The sequence below is a fragment of the Lemur catta genome, chromosome 1, assembly GCF_020740605.2.
Source record: "Lemur catta isolate mLemCat1 chromosome 1, mLemCat1.pri, whole genome shotgun sequence".
NCBI lineage: Eukaryota > Metazoa > Chordata > Mammalia > Primates > Lemuridae > Lemur > Lemur catta.
The window spans coordinates 198,505,041-198,526,657 of NC_059128.1; the positions used below are offsets into that span (position 1 = coordinate 198,505,041).

The window sequence follows — 21,617 nt, forward strand, 5'->3', positions numbered from 1 at the left end:
ACCCAAACAAAACATATCAGGCACAGTATAGTCAAATGCAGAGATGTGTAAAAACAAAATTTTTCCTTTACTGGCCCACAACTTTTCCCTCCCCTCCAGGTCTGCCACCCCCCTTCCCAATTCCCTAGTGATGGAACAAGGCATAAAACCCATGCAGTCAGCACAGGTCCCCAGTTGCCTAACTTCTTGCTGATTGCCCTTGACCACGTGAGAGACTGGCTGAGAATGAAGTTGCTATGGTAGACAGCTCCCCTATAGGTCTCCTCCTTTTCAAGGCCAATTTAAGTTTGGCCTTTCTCGCTCATGCAGTGACAAGTCTAAATACTTCTATTCTTCCTAGATCTTGGCAGGTGCCCAGCAATCTGCTATCTTTCTCTTTTTTCACCATGTTTTTTTTCAGATTTATTCATTTTCTCCACCAACTATCATGCATCTGATATGTCTGGGGTATATTAGGTCCCGGGGGTGCCCCAATGCACAGGACGTCGTGGTTCATGCCCTCCTACTGCTTACAGCCCAGGGTGTTACTTTGGCAGGCATCATCTCCGGTATGGGAATGCCATGAAAAGTACAGCACGTAGTGGAGGCACCCAGGGGGCCATGGCACTAAGCCAGACTTGGGGAGGTCAAAGAAAGCTTCTTAGCAGAGAAATTAGTCTCTGGGGAAGCCAAAGGCAAGGGATACGGAAGAGCCAAATTGAGTATTGCTCCAAAGAAGAGGGGTATCTGGGAGTGATTCCACTCAAGAGTTTAGGAAAGACCAGTCTATAAAATGCTTTGTAAAACCTTATTAGAGCTTTAACCTAAAAACAAAGTCTCTTAAAGGAATTTAAGCTGGAGGAGACGTGACCAGATTTACATTTAAACATTACGTCTGACTGCAGTGAATGGATGTTGGAAGGACCGAACTTGAGCGTTAGACTAGTTAATCCAGATGAGGTGACAGTGAACAAGGTGAACTAGGAAGTAGCACTGGGAGGGAAAATAAGTGAAAGCAACTGGGAGACATTGAGGTAGTGGCATTGATAGACTTGGGGCTAATGAGATGGAGAGAGTGAGAGAAAGACAGGAATCAAGAAGGATAATTATTTTCCAGTTTGGCAGTTGGTGGATGGTGGGGCCGTTTCCTAAGATGGGGAGCAGCAGAAAGAGCCCTGTGGGGGCGTTGCTGGGGGCTGGCAGGGAGCGCTGTGATGCCACCATCCTGGCTAGGCTGTGCTGCTGAGTCTGAGGGGCACGCGGGAAAAGCTAGTGGAGATATGTGATCCTCAGGTGTGTGTTTGGAGTTCAGGAGAGGATCTGTGCTATAGGTGAGCTGCAGATGGCAGTGACACCATGGGGGTCACCTGGGCGTTGGATAGAGTGAGATGGGAGCACAAGCCAGAACCGACAGAAATGAAAGGGAGACAGGGGACCCCACGATGATTGTAAAAGGTGATCAGTGAGCTAGAAGGCAAGGAAGCTTCAGAGACGTCTAGTAAGATAAAGACTGAATGTGTCCTTTCAAAAGTGTCTGACAAAATATTTTTTTCACAGCCATCATTGCTCTCTTTAACTTCCACGATATGTGATACTTGAGCCTTTTCGGTTGCCTGCCACCCTCTGTAGCAGGGGTGAAGAGAATCCTTCACGTCTCCTCACCTCATGGCCATATTCCATGCGATTTTTGCAGAGTGCTGCACTATGTAAACTGCTACAGCAAAAGAGGCAATTATTTCATTGACTTTTCTAAAAATCCCTCCAAGTAAATTTTATTGCCTCTTTATAGATGAGGATATTACCTTTGAGAAAATGCAACAGAAAAGGAACTTGCCATAGAAACCAGCAGTAAAATTTCTTTTGTCTGAGACTTAAGTTTTTCATTTCATTAGCTCTCTCCTCCACCTTGTTTCTTCATTTCACAAACATTATTGACATCTGTTATGTGCCAGCCACTGTTCCAGGCTCTGGGGATACACTTTACAAAATACAGTAAAGTCCCTGCCCCATGGAGCTTACATTCTAGTAGGGGGAGACAGAAAAACATACAAATACATAATATCATAGGGTTCAAAATAGCTTAGAGATATCCTGTCTGAAATCTGCCTACCGCACATCCTCATTTTAGGACAATGATGAAGAGAGGCTAACAACAGATTGCAGCAATTTTGCTAGTCTCAGTTCTACCACCTATATTGAGTGGATTTAAGTGAGTCCTTCATCCAGTCTGAGCCTCGGTTTTCTTATCTATAAAATGGGGAGGGGTTGGATTAAATGACTCATTAAGGGAAATGGTCCTTTCAGGCTTTTATTTTTCACAGTTTTATGGGAACATTTTGCACAAAATCTAGAGTCAGTTTGTTAACTGTTCTAAGGTTTAAAAAATATTTTAAAATAAAATAGAAGAAATCCTTAGGTATTCCACACACACTCAATATCTCACATGCCAATCTAAACTTCTTTTATAAATAGCAAATGTCTTAATTACAATTGCTACAGAATGAAGTCATTTTACCATCTTTAGCCATATAAGAAGTTATTTACTCATAAAAATATTCATTTCCATTGCTGTTTCCCAAATCCCACCTCATTTGTGAAATGTTCCCTAGCTGTGAAATCCTCTCCTGAATGTGACACCATTTCTCTCTTTTACTAACCCGTATCACTGATTTTGTGCTCTTGTTTAACCTTTCTGACTGGAGTATTAGCTCCATGAAAGCAGGAAAGGAGTGTTGGCTTCTTTGAAGAACAACCCAAATGAGAGTCTGTCCGGCTAATCCGTATACATGTGTAATTATTGCACCTGCACCATGTTCTATGGGCACAGGCCTTTTGGAACCCACATTAGCTCTTCAGGCTGTGCCAGTACTTCTGTTTAGCAACATTAGAACTTTGGTCTACTAAAGGGTATGCTAACATCTGAAGAGGGAAAACATGTTTTCGGAACAATTCACAGACTAGGACAATGTAAATTAGTAAGTATCTTAACTTCTTTGGATGCTTTGGTGGAATGTTAATGTGTATTTAATAATGCAAGCAAAGTAGCACATTTTACAATCAATTAATTTTTCTTAAAGAAGATAACATAGCAGGAGAGCTGAATGTCAAACAAGGTTAGACTCATGCTTATTAACTTGGTAGGAGTTGTGAAGCTTCTGAGTCTCTTGAAAGACAAATTATATTCACTGGTTTGATTTTGAAATGTAGACACTGAAATTTCAATCAATCCAGCAGCTGAGGATGACAAGAGATTTTATAGGACTGGAAAGAATCTTCTTTTCTTATCTGGATCAGATCCCCACTGACACCTGGGAGGTTTCTGAGGTCGCATGCTCTAAGTGTTATCTGGTTGCTGTGTAATCAAATATCCTGTGCATGCTTTCAAATTTGATCAGGTGGGTCTAATCAAAAGGACACATCTTGTCAGTGCCTTTGGGAGCAAAGTGAAATAAATCTACGCCTTAATATTGGAATTTAATTCCTTCCTGTTGCTCTGTGGTGTCAAGATACGGTGTCAACGTTATCAGAAGTGCCTAACACAGGCTGCTGCATAGACTAAAGTCTGTTCTATCAGTACAGTGACTGAAAAGGAATAATGAATAAGTCCTTGGTTGGGTGAACACCACTGTAGCATCAGATGGGCAGGGGCATTCCATGTAACCTTGAAGAATCACAATAGCTTCTAGTAATAAACAATGCCTGTATGGACTACAAGATGAGAGCAGGTCCAGCAGACCTGGCTGCATAAATGAAGTTCAGAGAAGAATAAGGAGGTTCAGGCAACTTTTGCCAACCTGGGTCACAGTTATGGGTAAATTATTGTCACAGAGGAAATGGATTTTGGCATACATCATGGAATCTGAGTGTGTGTTTTAAGTTGTTGAGTACCTGCTACCAATAAGACTGCAGCCCCTCCTTCATCAGGTTAGGCGGAAGGATTTATACGGCCTTGCTGATGTTCAGTGTCCTCAGTATGACTGCAGCCCTTCCCAGTCATTCCAAAGGGTCCGTGGGTTGCATATGGGAGTGCATCAGGCCTGGCTTTGGCTGTGATGTCCCCGGGAAGTCACTGTGTGCAGTGTGGTCTTCAGGGTGGAAGTCTTTGAGCTGCAAATGAGTAAAACTCTTAAGTCCAAACCTCCGTGGGCACTATGGCTTCTTTGGTTCCAACAGAAGGCAGTAGGCTTTCTTCAGACAAGAAATAGAAGGGGAATTGTACCAAGAACCCACGGATCTTTCTTAGTTCCTCCTCCGCTCTAATGGGATCTTCCTTAGCTAATATGGGCTTACTTATAAAGTCTCTCAGCTGAATTAAATTGTGTACTTCATCATTTGGAAGGCACCGGAACACCTGATTAGAACATAAATAGAAAAGCAAGTGGTAGATTTAAAAGAAACCTCCAAAAGACCTTAATGGAAAACAATGATTTCAACAGACAAGACTTTTGTTTTATGAAACACATATTGTTCGTTTTGTGTTACAGCACAGACCTGATTGAAGAATTGGTCATTTTATATACCACAAATAGGCAGATTTGTTTCCATTAAAAAACTCATAGCTAGAACCTAATATTTGCTCTATACAAGTCATTAACTTCAGGATAAAGTCCTGCTAGTGGTAAGGAATTTCACTGATGTTACCCCACATTAAGGTTAATTTTTTGGGTAATAATCACCCCTGAATTTTACTGGAAGTTTTGGTCTAAGAAGAAAATTGCATATTATATTTTCCCTAACTTTTTTTGAAAGATGTGCATATCTGTACCTTTATTTAGAGTTATCAGTTGTTAATATATAACACAATTTTCTGATTGAAAATGAGTTTTAGACATAACACTCGATCCCTGAATACTAAAGCATTTATTTCTTAAGAATAAGGACATGTGCCTATATAATCACAATAGTATTTTCACATTTAAGGAAATTAATTCCATGTCATTTAAGTTATGGTCCATATTCAGATTTATCCTATTATCCCCAAATGTCTTTTATAGATGTTTCCCACCAACCCAGGACTCAAACAAGATTGTGCACTGCGTTTGTAAAATTACATTTTAAAGACTCTATGCAAATGACCTATTTGACCATAGCCTTGAGTCTTCAGTATGAAATAAGGCCATGTAGATAGTAGTCATGTTTCATGAAGAACGATGAAGTCATGGAAGGGGCTCTGGAAGTCATGAAGAACAACACACTCTTGCCCAATTTCTCACAGATGGTCAACGAATCTCAGCTTGAATATTTTCCATGATGGGAAACTGGCTACCTCTTGAGGTAACCTGCTCCACTGTTAGACATCTCTTAACTCTTGCACATTCTTTATCGTAACCAATGCACAGATTTCACAGGAGATGCATCTGATATGCATCAAATGGAACTGGTTTTAAAACATCTTTCTAAAATTAGAGCTATCCAACAAAGGACAAGTCTCATTATTAATACACTTCATCATAAGAACGAATAGTGTTTATTCTGTACTATGTGTTAAATACATTTAGTAGACTACTCTTTATCCTCATAACCACCCTAGCGATATCCCTTCCAATTTATAGGTGAGGAAAGGGAGACTCAGAAAGTCAAGTCACTATACACAGGTTATAAGACCAGCAACTGGGCGAGCTGGGTTCAGCTGATTCATTTTTTGATCCCATCATCTTCTCTTCCTTTTGCCACTAGACATGTACAAAGGCTGGGTGAGTACATGCTGAGGATGTTCATGAGGGATTTCTGCTCAGATGAGAGACAAGCATGACACTAAAGCCTCTCCTACACCAAAGTCCATGACGCTCTTTGACTTTGTTTTTCAGTGTCTACAAACAGGTATTTTACTACAACCTGGAAATGTATTGATTTTTGATGTTCATTAAGAATATTCTATATCAATAATATGCAGAAATAATAAAAATTTCTTATTTTTTTGTGATGAGATTCAATAAAAAGGGGGGAGGAAATATGTGAGCCTTACCTTATCATAAATTGTAGCATTTCGAGCTGCTGTTGAAACCCACACCTCCTTGAAGAATTTGTCACTCACTGGATCCTGAATGTCCTCACTTGGGTCAGAAAGATAGCCAAGGACAACCCTGAAACACAAGTGTCCTTCAGATTGAGTAACCAAGATAAAGCATTTTGTTGCAGGCTACACACACACACACACACACACACACACACACACACATATCTCCTAAGTTGCAAAACAAAACAACCGAAGTTGCTTTGATGCTTGAATGTTTTAAATGTTGGACAGAGAGAAAGAAAGACCTTAATTTTGTCCTAAGAGCATCCTGTAGTTTGGCCTAAGGTGGTCAGAACCTTGGAGATAGGACTAATACTCAAAACATAAGCACTTTCCAAGGACTATGTCCTTAAATCCTCAACAACTCTGAAAAAGCAACTATTATTGTCTTCATTTTATGGATAAGGGAACTAAGGCACAGAGATTAAATAACATGTTCAAGGTCACACAGCTGCTAAGTGGTAGATCTGGGACTCCAACCAGGACCAACTGACTCCCAATCCTGTGCTCCTAACCAGGACATGGTCTTCTTTTCTTCCTTCCTTCTTTTCCTTCCTTCTTTCTCTCATTCTTTCTCTCCCCTATCTTCCCTCTCCCTTCCTTCCCCTTCTCTTTCCTTGGGCCAAGCACTATGCTGAACTCCAGGGTACAGAATGAATAAGACAGACATGGTGTCTCTCTGGCTAGAGTTAAATTTGATGGGTGAGACCAAAAATGAGTAAGTAATCACCCACAAATGGAATTAATTACAGTCACGATAAATAATTCATGGGGTGTGCTTTAGGGGCATGAGTCAGGAGTGGTCAGAGAGAATTCTTCTTCACCACCTGTTTACCTAATCCCACCTGCTATCTTTCAGGATTCAGTAGAAGATCAGCTCGATAGTACTTTTCATGGCTCCCTCTCCTCATCCCTCCCAGTTAATCTTGGGAGATCTGAACATTCTTTCTTTGTTCCCTACTATATGTTATAGATGCTTTGTTTTTATCAAAGCACCTACAATATTTTACACACTTTTGGTTTTTAATAGGTCCACCTCCCACTTCTAGAATGCAAATTCTTCAAGAGACCATGACATGGCTACCCTCATACCCCCATATCCTCATGCCTGCCGTAGAAGAGGCCACGTACTAGATGTTGTCTGAATTGATCATATGCAAACAGCGGACTAGACATAACAAAACATTCTCAAGCAAAGCAAGACATGTTTTAGAAGTGATATTTGAAAATTATAATAACCCTTGTACTTGTAGAAGCCTTTAGATTTAAAAAGCACTTCTACCTTTATCCTGTGAGGTAGGCGAGACAGATGATTCCCCTTGTATAGATGAGAAACTAAAGTTTGGAGACACACTAGTAATTGACCTTGAACTTGGAGTCCAAAGCTTTTTTCTCACATAACTGATGGGTTCAAAGAATACCGCAAAGGCCTGTGCATACTGGAAAAAGCAGTGGGAAAACAGGCCTTGCAAGGGCTTTGGCTTTTACTGAGTGAAATGGAGACTCACTGTGGACATCAGGGCAGAGGAATGGCAGGATCTGACTTATAAACTAAAATAGCGGCTGCTATATTGCGAATAGACTGGGTGGGGAGGTGGGTTGAAACAGTGAGGCCAGTGAGCCGCTACTGCAGTCATCTGTGTGAGACACCATGGTGGCTCAGGCCTGTGCGGCAGGGGATGTGCAGACAGAGCCAACAGGTTTTACTGGTAGAGTGAATGTAGGCTGTGATAAAAAGTGAGGCATCCAAGGTGACTGAAAGGTTTCTGTCATGAGCAACTAGAAGAAGGTACAGTTGTAGTCACCATTAGCTGAGATGGGGAATTCTGTGGGGAGAGCTGGTTTGTGGGAGAAGACCAGAAATTCAGTTCTGAGCCTGCTGAGCCTTCTATTAAAGATCCAAGCGGCAATGCTGAGCACGCAGTTGGATGAGCGGATCTGGGGCTGGGAGAGAAGGCTCGGTTAGAGATATAAATCTGAGAATTGTCCTCATCCATATGCTCATAAAGCCATACGGTTCTCACTGATTTCACCAAGGAGTGAGTATAGATGGAAAAGAGGATCAGGTGTACACCAGCTGCAGGGGAGAGGAGGAGTAACCAGCAAGGCTGGGGAGAAGCCGGGGTGTGGTATCCTGAAACCTACAAGGAAGCATGTCAAGGAGAACTGTATCAAATTCAGGTTAGCACTGGTCATTGGATTTAACAACCGGACAGCATCACATCATGGCCCTCTTCGTTTCTATTTAAATAAACATAAGTAAATTTACATCATCATTCTTAATGGCTGCAGAGTTTCCCATCACGTAAAGTTTATTTAACCAATTATTTTATTATGGACTTTTGGGTGGTTTCCAATTTTTCATTATTATGAGCAATGAACAGAACTTATTCATCATATATAATATTTTATGAATTTCTATGATTATTTCATTAGGAGAAATTCTAGAATTAAAATTCTTGGATTGAAGAATATGAAAAATTACTCCAAGAAAGGCTGTACCAATACAACAGTATTAACCATGCTTGCTCTCCCAGTCATCTCCAACATTATCAACTCTTTAAAAAGCTCAATTTGACAGAGATAAAATGGCAACTCATTTTAGTTTTAGTCTGTACTTTTTCTACTACATAAGAAAAAATTTTTTAAATGGGTCTGGTACCATGGGCTAACTAGGATTCTTGAGTTTTTTAACCTCAAAATTCTATTTCTACTTCAAATAATACCTCCTTTAGACTATATGCAAATAACTTTTAAAAAAAGATTTAAAGGATGATGATTGCACATAGATGCTGGCTGCTAATTAAGACCGAAAGCAAAATGTTATTGCTCCAAATATGAAAGATAGTGCAAGTGATGACAATAAGTCAATTATAATAATACCTTTGATTTGGGCCAGGTCTAAGGTGCTGAAAATTAGGCAAAAAAGGGTTTTTTTGCGACTTGTCTTTTAAATTAGAACAAGAGGTGAGTCAATGTGTCCACCAAGATATCAGTTAAAGGGCTTGTTTGTAGAAAAAGTATTTAAATAAGCCTATAACAGGCAATACTTAGCAACAAATTATTTTCCCCATCAGTATTTTAATTATAAGAAATTTATATTAAATTGCACAGTAAATATAAGGTGAAGTACTTTGGGTATTCTTTTAAGGATTAAAGTTTGAGAGAAAACTAGTTTGATTTTATGTTGATGTGTATAATGGCAATTATTTAATATTTTTGTTTATTCATTCAAAAAGTGGGACATAGGAAAACCGCAAAAAATTATTTCTGGTCTTTCCATTCCTCATATCTATCACTTTGAATGATTCTGAGCTCTACTTGTATAGATAATGGTTTCTGTTGAGTGATGGTTATAGCTGTAAAGTTTGGATAATTTTCCAGGACTTGAACTCATCAGCTCATAGCTGTGACATTCAGTACAGTACTCTGATGGTTGATTCTGTCTCGATTTAGAATTGATTTCACATTGAGATGTGTCTCTCTATTTCTACTCAGAAATAGCCCAGATGGAAAATGGATTGAAGCTGCATTTTTTCAGCTGAGAAAATGGCTGTGTTCTAAGCCATAACATTTATCTTTGGGAACATTTCTTAACAAAAAGAGGCTACAATTGACACAAGGTTTTTATGTGCTTTTAAATACATTATCTGTGTTTGCCACTGGGGCAAAGTGAAAATAATTGTTTAAGAACAACTGCCTCTTTCAGACAGTTTGAAAATTGCCAGGAAAAATAAAGTACCTAAGAATAAAGTTAGCATGAAATGTATAAGATCAGCATAAAAGAAAAAAAAAAGGGATGATTTACTGAAGAACAACCTCCTCCCCCTCAATAATGAAGACCAAAGCTTTTTTGAAGAACAATAAAATAATTGAATAAATTGAAGTGCATACCTTTTCTTCAACAGGATGACTCAATACTATAAAGATGTAAATTCTTTTTATATTAATCTACAAATCTGCCATAATCCCAATAAAAAATCTAATTAAGATTTGAGAGAACTTGAGTAAACAATTAAAAGTTCATGTGGAAGAATTAATATTTATGAATAGCCAAGATTATTCTGAAAAAGAATACTAATATGGGGAAGCAGTATGGCAAAAAGTAGTATTAAAATGCACAGCCACTGTAATTAAAATAGCATCACACTGGTGTGCATGCACACAGACTTTCCATATGGCAGAACAGAGAGACTAAAGGTGGGTCAGCACCTATGGCAGTTCAGTGCATAACGAAGAGGTTCTGCAGACTGGACAGGCGAAGAACCCTACCGCACGTCATACAGGTCTGGATCAGCCCGTTAGTTGGGGAAAAAAAGTTACAGCCCCTACTTCATTTCTTACATTAAAATAAACTGCAGATGTTAAATGCAAAAAGTAAAATCAAACAAATACTAGAAGAAAATATAAGTAAATGTTTGATTTTATATTGGGGAAGCTATTCTAAACATACAAGAAAAGAAGAGAAAAACAAAGAATAAACAGATTTGATTAGTAAGAACTGAAATATTTCCCCAAATTACTCTAAATATGATTAAAAGACAAATGACAAAACAAATTTGCAACACATGTGACAAAGGAATGAGCATCCTACATATTTAAAGCACTTATAAATCATTAAAAGAAAGTTAAACATTCCAACATACTGGGTAAAGGGGGTGGGGGACCCGCGGCCTCCTGATTTCAAGGTTGTTCTTTTTTAAACACCAAAAGAAGCAGAAAACCTTCGTCTTTCTCTGCTGCATCCTTTTTAATAGAAGGATTTGTTCTGTAAAATATGGATTCAGTTAAAAGGCTGCACTTAAGGACCTAGAAGGCCACATGTGGCCTTAAGGTCGTAGGTTCCCCACCCCATTTACAAATGAACAATTACACAGAGCTAATAAACACATTCTTAAAAAAAAACCCTAAAAATGCATATTAAAATAATGAAATTCCACTTGAAATCCAACAAATGGGAAAGATTAAATAAAATAGTAGAACTCAGTAAAGATAGAAGGAATAAATCCTCTAAAACATTGTTAGTGACGTAATAAGTTAGAGAGCAAAGGAAGCTTCCTTAGTCTAAGGAAACAATTAATAAGGTGAACAAGATGGTATTTACAAACATACTTATTTTTTTATATCAGCAAAAAAATTTGCCAAACAATGAGGTATTAGCTAAAGGAATTATGGCATATACACACAATGAAATAGGATATAGCCATTAACATATAGAAGAATAATTAATGACATGGAAAAACATGTGTAACATTATTTAAATAAAAAACATTGTAGACCTGTGAGATTCTAATTTTGTTTTTTTAAAAAGAAATACAGTGTATTAATATATATGTATAGAAGAAAGTGGAATAATATGTATCAAATGTTTAAATTGTTAGCACTGGGTGGTGTTATTACAGGTGAATATAATCTTACTGGTTTTCTGCATTTGCCAAATTTCTACAACAAAAATGTGTTTGAATCAGAACCCTCTGCCTCTATAATTGTTATACGTTTAAAAAGTTATATAGAAGCCCACCATTTTAAAGAGAATACTTAAGTTCTCAGGAAACTGAAAAGATACATGACATATATTTCCAGCTTACAACAGGAAATATTTGTTTCCTTATATATTCTGCAGTAGGCAATCAATGGGCTGATTAGCAGGGTACTAATTTTACATTCTCCCCTGCTAAATGAAACAAATTAACATTAGAAGCTTATTGAAATATCAGTGGTTTGAAAATATTCTTAATGGCAAAACAATTAATAACAAAGGCAGTAAATAAAGCAATAAAAGTTGTTAGAAGGTATTGACAGTTTTGAGGGATGGATTTGCCGAGCTTCTTGGGCACAGAGAACAGAATGAATGTCTCTAGAACTGAAGCTTATGTTGGTCTCAGAAGCCAGAATCTGGACTGGTAGGAATGAGGGAAATGGCCTCCACATTTGCAGGGAGTAAAGTGCTTATTATGTGCCTATCTGCAAGTGAGTCCATTTCCAACGTGGATCATTAACACATAAAGGATCAAAATAACAGTGCTGCAGTGCAGTGCCCTTCCCCAAATAGCATAATGCACTGCCTCTAACTATACCAGGGCCACTTGCTGCATCTCACTATAGAGGCCACACTGAAATCACATCATGGCACACATAGTTCTAGAATCATAAAATCGTGGGCTTCCTGCAATGGCCTAGCAGTGGGAGAGTGGTCAGCGTGTTCCACAGACAGTGGGGAGATCAGTGTGTATGCAGTGAGCAAGAGAAAGAGGGAGAGGAGAGGAGGTTATGTTAGGAACAAGGATTTTACTTGTTCCATGTTTACTTGTGAGATAAGAAGACACTGGACAGTAGTGAGCAGAGGAGTGTGCCATGATCTAGAAGGTTCTAGAAGGATCACTCTGACTGTTGAGAATAGACAATAGGGGCTGGGGACAATCAGAGCCCAGCCCTAGAAAGAACTAAATAACACTTTATTGAATGAAGGACTCATTTAGGGTCACGCAGCCTAAATGAGACCAGCTTCCTAGGTCAGTGTGCTCTCTGCTTGACCACAGATTTGTTTAAAACTCACATCTTCTTGCCAAAGATCAGGGATCTTCCACATCTGCAGTCATCTTAAACCTGAGAACAGAAGTTCCTTCATTTAAATTTGATACCAGTAGTCACTGGCATACTCCTTTAATAATTTTTATTATATTCTTCTGTTACTGGAATTATTTGATTTTTTAAGACTGGATTCATTTTTAAAACTTATATGGACACTAGATGGTTTGACCTGGTCTGGTCCTAAAGCAATTAATATATTTAAAACGCTAGTGTTTTCTATTGCACCTAAAAATAATAAAAAGCTATTAAAAATGTTCATGTACCACTCAAAGTTATTTCACATACTACTGGTGGCATATATCATATATTCAGGGGGACACTGTTTTAGACAAGGAAGAACCTGGATGGCATGTGTCTAAGGGCCAGGGGGCAGGGCTGGTCCCGGTGCCTGTGGCAGTTGAACTCCGTCAAAGAGGCACAGCTTTGAAGGGCTGACCTAAAGCACTGTAGCCGAAGTCCTTGGGCGAACCGGCCAGCTTGGTACTCTTCTCCATCCATTACTGAAGGGACCGTCTCTGTATCCTGCACAATGACAGCCATTTCACTGTCACGCTTTCCCAGCAGGCTTCGATCATTTATGTTGGCAGAACCTACAAGGAGAAAACAGTGAAACTAAACAACCTTCTTATTGTGGCAGACACCATTGATTGACCCCTCCCCTCAGTTCTTCCTTGCTAACAAAACCCTAATTTTGTTCAGGTTATCTAAGAAAGATGTGCTTTAGGGAGGTGGGGCCTCCCTAACCCAAGGGTGAATCTCCATCAGTCTAAGCCAGCCACCGCAATTTTGTTATTTTTCCCAGTGACTGACTTAAGAATAGGCACTTGATGTGGTTCTAGTGAATGTGACATGAAGGGAACTCTTCTAGTGGCTCCTGAGAAAGTTTTTCCCCTTTGTATAAAGGAACACAAGAAATGAATGCTGTCTCTCCCAGCCTTTGGATATTTTGGCTTGAGGGGTTTGATGACATGATTTCAGGAACTTTTGCAGCCATTTTGCAACCACTAGGGGACAAACAGACAAGCTGAAGATGGCAGAGCAGAAAGAAGGGTCTTCGACCCTTGCACTTTCTGACCTTCTGTTATGTGAAATTATATATTTTCCTTATTGTTTTACACACTTTTAGTTGAATTTTCTACCTTGTGGTGCAAAGGATTCTGATATAATCATCCAGCACTTAAAGAAAAAAGGCATGTTTACCAGTTCAGTAGAGATGATGGCTTTGCTTTTACAGTTAAGAATCAGATTCCCTGCAGATTTTAACTCATAGTCATATAATTATGAATGTCAAAACCCAAGAGTACCTTCACAATCAATAGAGCATAATCTCAAATACAGATTGTCATTTGTGGCTTTGGGCTTTCCACCCTCTTGATTCACTTGTGTGGCATGCCAATAGCTTCTGTATCAACTTCTCTCCATTCTATTTTTAAATCCAAATGAGGCGAGAATGTTGACTTTCACATGTGAAGGGCAAATATTTTGCTATTAGTTTAAAGTGTGCTGTCTGCAGTCCTCTGCTGTGTATTCAGAAACCCCATCAAGTTTTCTGTATTAATCAGTGAGGCTTCACGCTTTGAATCCTCCAGGCGTCCTACAAACTACAGAAGGGGCCTGACTCTTTTCTTCTTGCTCCTCTTGCCCTAGTCGCAACACTCTGCTGCTTGTGCAGACCTGGAGCAGAGGGGTCAGGTTGGACAGGCACACTGGCAGCCCCGTGTCACTTGGGCAGCCAGAGCTGTGAGGTGATGGCAGCCCTGTGTCAGCCCAAGTGGCGAGATTTTCTGCATAAGAAAAACCTGCCCTTTCTGGAAGAGACCTTACTGCCATTTGCCAGGATATTATCATATAGTTAATATACAAATCTATGATGACTATGGATGTGAATGGTGCCTCATGGTGACCCTGGGTGACAGAGAGAGGAAAGCTCACCCTACAGAAATGTGGGAGCGCTATTGGAGTGCTGTAAGGTGGGAACCTTTGAAATGCTTTGTTTTGTTAGCAAATCATCCTTTACACATACACTTACATTTTGGTTATGCTATAAAATTTGCAGCTATATCTTTGGGCTTGACTGTTGGCCTAGTGTTAATCTGGGCAATTCACTTAATCTTTCTCAGCTTTAATATAATCTTTTATAAAATGAGATAATAATATAGACCTTGTAGGGTTGTTCTGGCAAATAAGAAAGACCATATGAAAACACTTACTGATCTATAAACTGCTCTACAAATGTTAATTACTGGCATTATGATCACATACTTATTAACTCTATAATATCTGCAGCAGAGAACAGTGCCATAGGAAGGAACAATTTGCTGGAATGTAGCATTTGCATCAAAGAAGTCTGGCTAAATCACCCCATATGTGCACTGTGAGAACTCAAAGGATAAAGTTCCCATCATGCTGCTTTAGGACTTCACTGTCCCCTGGCTCCAGCAGAGGCCGCTGTCAGGCGGGAGCTGCTGGATTGGGCAGACGTGGCTGCTCTGTTCACCATCAGGAGAACTAGGCAAGTGAGCTCGCCTGGAGTAAGAAAGCCTCCTACAGACACACACACACACACACACACACACACACACACACACACACACACAGGGGCCCCTAGCCCCTCCCACCACAGTGGGCCCCCACACTCCGGAGGGGAGGAATACATTCCTGGCATTCTTGGCATTCTGAGCTGGAATTCTTAGAGAGAGGGTAATTCTCATTCTTTAAAGGCCAATCGGGAGTTACCCAGAGCACTAACTCTCAGCCACATTGGATAAGTGAGCTGGCTACTATTTAATAGGAGTGTGAAGAAAGGGATGAAAATATTTTAGATGAATTGAATAAATGAGATACGGACAATGAGATATTGATGGATATAAATGCTACCTCCATTCTTGTTGTTAAATGTTCCTGTATTCTGAAAATCAAATTCAGAACAGCAGCTATAGTATTACCCTATTTTCATATAACATATGAGGAAGATGAGAGAGCAAGAGATCTAGAAAGATACACACTGAACTGTTAACAGTGTAGGTGCCTGCCAGTGAACAGAGAGAGGAAAATGAGGGGCACTTTGACCTTTTACTCTATATACATCCTTAGAGTTTAAATTGTTTACAACCAATATGTATTGTATTCACATATTAATTTTTATGGTAACTGCACAATACAATTTGCAAAAAGTGGTTTGATCATTTAAAACCACTTAGTTTTTAGAAAATGACCTATTCTGAGTCTGCTATTAGGAAACTTTTTAAAAATTGTGAAATATAGCAAAACACAAAAGAGTGTATAAAAACATATATGCACGATTTTGACAATAATAAAATAAACATCACTGAATTTATATGATGAATTCAGGCTGAAGACAGTATTACCACATCCCAGAAGGCCTCTAGCACCTTCCCATGCAAACCATTTCCTAACCCAGAGGGAGACTTGGTGTTGAATTTTGTGTTCACCATTCTCTGCATGTTTTCCTAAACAAAAAATAATTTGCTTCTGACTTTTTAATTTATATAAACGGAATAATATAGCATATAATCTTTTGAGAGTTTTTCATTCAATATTATGTCTTTGGGATTTATCTATGCATAATTGTAACACATTCATTTTCCTTGAATAAATACACCAGGGATTTCTTTATTCATTCTACTATTGATGGATGTTTGGGTTGCTTCCAGAGTTTTGCTGTGGTGCACATTTCTGCTCTATATACTTGTGTATTTGTTTCTTGGTATATACATGTGAGAGTTTGCCTTGGCTCTGCATGCAGGAGTAGACTGCTATTTTACTAGGTAAGGCCAGAATGTTCTCCAAAGTGGTTTCCAACTTATACTCCCACCAGCAGTGGAGGGGAGTCTATTGTTCCACAGCCTTGCCAATACTTACATTGCCCAACTTTTCAATTTTTGCCAGTCTGGTATTTTTAAAAACTCTTATTTGTCTAATTGTTATATTAATGAGAATGAACATTTTTTCACATGTTTATGGGCCTTGGGTATGTTCTCTTTGGTGAAGTTTCCATACAATTGCTTTGCCCATTTTTCTTTGGATATTTGTCTTTTCTTACTGATTTATAGGAGTTCTTTATGTATTCTGAGTATTAAATGTGTTGCAAATATCTTCGTTCAGTTTGTGGTTTATCTTTTTATTCTCTTTATGGTATCTTTTAATGAATAAAGTTCTGAGTTTTAATAGTTAGATTTATCTTTCTTTTCCTTTGCGGTTTGTACTCTTTTGGTGTGTCTTGTTTAAGAAATTGTGAATCCTCCTGTGGTAAGCAGAATAATAGCCTCCAAAGATGTCTGTGTCCTAAACTCTGAAACCTATGAATATGGTATGTTACATGGGGAGGGGGGGATGGAGGCTGCATGTGGAATTAAGGTCGCTAATCAGTTAATCTTAAAATAGGATGGTTATCCTGGATTATCCAGGTGGGCCCAATATAGTCACAAGGATCCTTACAAGTGAAGGGGGTCAGAGGGGGATGTGAGTACAGAAGAGTGGGCTAAGACTTTAGGGAATTTTCAGAGAGATGCAATGTTACTGACTTTAACGATACAGGAAGGGGCCATGAGCCAAGGGATGTGTGCAGCCTCTGGAAGCTGGAAAAGGCGAGGAAACGGACTCTCCCTGAGGGACCCTAGGAAAGAATGTGTCAGCCCTGCTGACACCCCGATTTTGGCCCAGTAAGACCCATGGTGAACTTGCAATCTACAGAAGTGTCCGACAATAAATTTGTATTTTTGTAAGCCACTAAGTTTGTGGTCATTTGTTACAACGGTAATAGAAAACTAACGTACCAACTCTACCTGTTTTAAAGGAAACTCTTCTATTGAGTCCACTAGTCTACTCTGTAATTTCCACTTGCTGTGTTCCCTGTGCCTCCAGAACAGAAGTTCTCAGCTCTGACTACACACTAGCATTACCTAGGACGCTTTCAAAATTCATAACAAAAACAAAAATCACCCAGTGTCCAGGTCCAAAACCAGACCAATTAGATCAGGATTTCTGGAATTTCTGGAAGTAGGCATTGGTATACTGCTCTGTTTCTGTATCTATCATTACTTTATCTTTTTGTTTTGATCCAATTAAAAGTAAGTTTGCAGACATGAAGAAACTTCCCACTAAATGATATACATATACCTGTAAAGCTCCCCAGGAGCCGGAGTTGAGACCCACAGGACCAGAGCTTTTTAGAATAAACACAATCCCTCTTTACTGGGGCAGCCTTTCAACTATAGACCTTCACATGCCACACTCAAGCCTGCCCTTTAAATACTGCTATTCATGACCTCTACGTGGTTTCCCCATCCACACACCCTCACTGATTGCCTGGGGACCTTCTTGCTCAGGTTTCACAATATCCATCCCAATGTTTCTGGGGTCAGGTGGAAGGAGTAGCTGCCGCTACTGCAGCCCACGGGCTCTGGGAGGGCAGTGGCACTGTTTTATTCATGTTTTGCATCCCCCTGCTGTGCTTTGCTGTGGATTAGTGAACACTGAAAACAACTGTTTCACTTAGTCAACAGGATAGACTATAATTTTTTTTAAAGTATAGTTTTTCTTTGTCTAGGACAGCAAATAAATGTTAGTTTGGTTAAGTGCTAAAATTAAGATGAGTTAAAAAACTGAATTTGGTCACAGATTTCATGACCAGCCAGATTAACCAGGGCAACAGGTAATTAAAGCTATCCATCCACAAAAGAGATCTTCAGTGTCAGAAAACAAATATTTCCTCATGAGGAAAAACATGAGGATGAACAATTAGTCATTTTTCTCATGTCAATTACTGAATAATTTGGGCATAAGTTTGCCATGTTAGAAAAATTAGTCACAGGTTACGTTAACCTCCTTTAACACCTGTAAAAATATTCTCTGCCTAACTACTCAAACTCCTCTCTGAGAATGTTAAGCTTTGTTCTCTGTGTTATGAACTTAAACAAGGTGGATGTGTCAGGGAAGCGACACTAAACCTGCTTACTTTTAGAGTTTCCACAGAGATAAAAAGAACAAAAGAATCTTTGTATTTTTCCTTGGGAGAAATCTATTCTTTAAGGCACATTGCCCTTGGAGAAGGGAACAAAAAAGAAAAGAGAAATATAGCCTCTTAGTACTAGCAAGTAAGACCTCTTCACACTCCCAGGGCCACCTCTCCAGTTTCAAGAGAGTGGATATGAATAGTGTGTCCAATTGATCAATTATTGCTAGCCTAAATAAACTAGCCTTTGAGGGTTCAGAGTTCTTTCTAGAAAATAAGTCAATTAAAAAGCTGAACTAACCTATTTAACTGTTAGCTCTGTTGCTGAAAACTACTTTGCATTTATACTTTATGTAAAGCAGGCTGAAAGTCAAAATGACCTTTCAAAGGCAAATATTTACATCTGTCAATTTTGACTTTGAGTTCTGAAATCTTGTTGAAGAGACCAACTGAATTTTACTTGGCTTTGTTTGTTTATTTTTCCATTTCAGCAAGCATCAATATTTTTTCTTTCCTACTGTCATTGCCAAATTTAACATAAAAATATTCTGAGGTTGGCTTTTGAACAGCAAGGCCAGAGAAGCCTGGGGAAATAAGAGATACCTTGTACACTGAAGCCCTAAAGAGCTTCAATCCCTATAGAGAAAAAGATCAAAGAACAAGATAGTTTTCTTAAATGCCCTATTCAAGTATTAAAAGAATATGTGTGTGTGTGGGGGGGGGGGTGTGCTTTTCTCTTTCACCATACTGTGGTCTATACATCTTCTGGCTTCAGAATTACTTTTCCTTTTTTTTAAAATCACATTCCAGATAAGGCAATCTCATCACTCCCAGATATGAGATTTTTTTTCTTTTCTCAGTGGACGATAGAGATCATATTTATTGCCAAAAAATTCAAAATACTCCATAACATTTAGTTTCTTAAAGAATACAAAAGTATCTTAAGATAGCAGAGAAACTACATTTTATTTAAAACAGATGAGCAGAATTCCCAACAGTGGGACACATCCTATCTCTGGGTAATATGCCCCCACCCTGGTTACCTCATATATCTGGCTGGTTATTAATACTCTGTTTTTCATCTTGGCCTTCTAATGTTCATTTTACATAATATTGGAATGCAAAATGATTCAATGATGGAAATATGAAGCTTTCCATGTGTATAAGAGAATGAAGCTGAACATCCACCTTGTCGGCCAAGTTAATCTAATCTGGGTAGAATGTAAAACCAGTAACTCTCTCCTGAATCTGTCAGTGGGGAGAGGCTTTGGAGAAATCTACTGTAACCCTTAACAAGAAAAAAACTGCAGACCTTGTACAGAGCTGCATTTTATCATTAATACACGATTCTCTCAACCACACACGTATCAACAAAGCTGGACTGCTCTACATCCTGATTAATGACAACCAAAACACAGATGTTAGGAAAAATAATGGTCAGCACAGAGGCAGTATATGTTAATATCCTTCTGATTTGACTTCTGCACAACTTCAGGTTTGTGGTAATGGTTAGGTGGTTAGGTGGACATGGTATGAATACATACAAATTACAAGGTACTTGCTTATGACACACTTTCCCTTCCCGTTGCTATCCCCTCCCCAATCCCTGAAACCTAGCTGCTTGGATTCAAAATAAAAATAAAGGCACAAGAAAGAATTGCTGAGATCAAGCAAATCATTGGAGTGCTGGGTTAACTCACTGCCTGTAGATCCTGTGATGTGCAGAGTCCATTTAATTGCTCTGTCCCTCTGCTTCTTCATAGGTAATAACAGGATAGAAATGAAGTAAGAGAAATGATTGCTTTAGAAGGGGTTTAGATACTGTGTTATTGTCTCTCTCAGCTGCAAAGGAAGCTTGGGAGGAATGGCAGCACAGATTTTTGCATGGGGTGAGTCAGCTGGCAAGGAATACAATTATGGACTATATACTATACTTACCAATAATAACTGTGTTGTCATCAGCAATTAACAACTTGCTGTGGACGTAGATAAGTTCAGTGACAAGGTTTCCTTCAAGTTCTGCATGTGTTCTGAGACCACAGAATGATATGTAATTTATCCACTGATTACCAACTGTAAATTAATAAAGAAATTACTAAAATTAATATGGCCAACCTCAATAAAGGCACATTAAATTTCATTGTTTGTTCAAAACAAATATACTACTTAAACAGGCTATCCAGAATAAATTGTATATTATGTATATGTTTTTTTCTATTTCAGAATTCACCCAGGATATATTTTTGCTATCCAAATTTTATATTGTTAATCTGGATGGCTATACATTTTAAAAAAAATCATATTAAAGTGCTTTCTGTCTTCTCTTTGCCAAGGAAATCCCAAAAGGTATTCAAATATGAACATTTTATTTTAATGATTTGGTGGGTAACTGTGGAGTGATGGTTAAAGCTGAGCCGGAATGGATAAACCAAGACTTCAGCATGACACTTGCTTCTATCTTAGTTGACACCTGCTCAAGTTTAATTCAGATGCAAGGTGTGTGCCAGAGCCACCTGATGCATGCACAATTTGTAGCACATTCAGTCCTAAGCAGCAGTAAATTGTACCGACTTTGAGTAAATAAAAATGTTGGCAATTAAAAACCCCTCTTCCTTCTAGATTATTAAAATTAGGGAATGAAAGAATCCTTACTACATTTGACTTAGGAGAATTTTATTCAGAGCATGCAGTACCAGGTTTGTACTTTCAAATATTGCCCTCTCATCTCATCATGTAAGGGGCACTTGTATGATGAGAAGAAAAGTATTCCATACCAAGCCAATCCAAAATCATTACCCTGGAGTGAGTGTTAGTCACAGGATTTTACGGTCCCATGCCCACACAGCAGTTGTCCCAGACAAGCAAAGTCTGATACTAGGAATAAATGGAGTGGAACCAAACCATCACAAATTCTAATGGAGAGAGAGTATATATCTTTTTTTTTCTTTAAGAGAATTTGAAGCATACTAATAAAAGCAATGGTATTTCATGTTCCATTTGCTGAAGTTTCCATTTATTACTGATGTTTTCTATTTTGCTATTGATGTTATTCAATGT

General features: G+C 38.8%; 1 protein-coding gene across 2 annotated transcripts in view; it reads right to left on the reverse strand.

Moving 5' to 3' along the window:
- Positions 1-1,855: 1,855 nt before the first annotated feature.
- PLD1 (phospholipase D1) overlaps positions 1,856-21,617 on the reverse strand; it is a 116,285-nt gene continuing 96,523 nt past the window's right edge. For both annotated transcript variants that reach the window (XM_045539663.1, XM_045539664.1), the window contains 4 exons: positions 20,499-20,633; positions 13,023-13,176; positions 5,945-6,062; positions 1,856-4,330 (listed from right to left, as the gene is read on the reverse strand). In XM_045539663.1, coding sequence (XP_045395619.1) covers positions 4,106-4,330; positions 5,945-6,062; positions 13,023-13,176; positions 20,499-20,633 — 632 coding nt within the window. In that variant the 3' untranslated portion in view covers positions 1,856-4,105. The remainder of the gene's footprint in view (positions 4,331-5,944; positions 6,063-13,022; positions 13,177-20,498; positions 20,634-21,617) is intronic.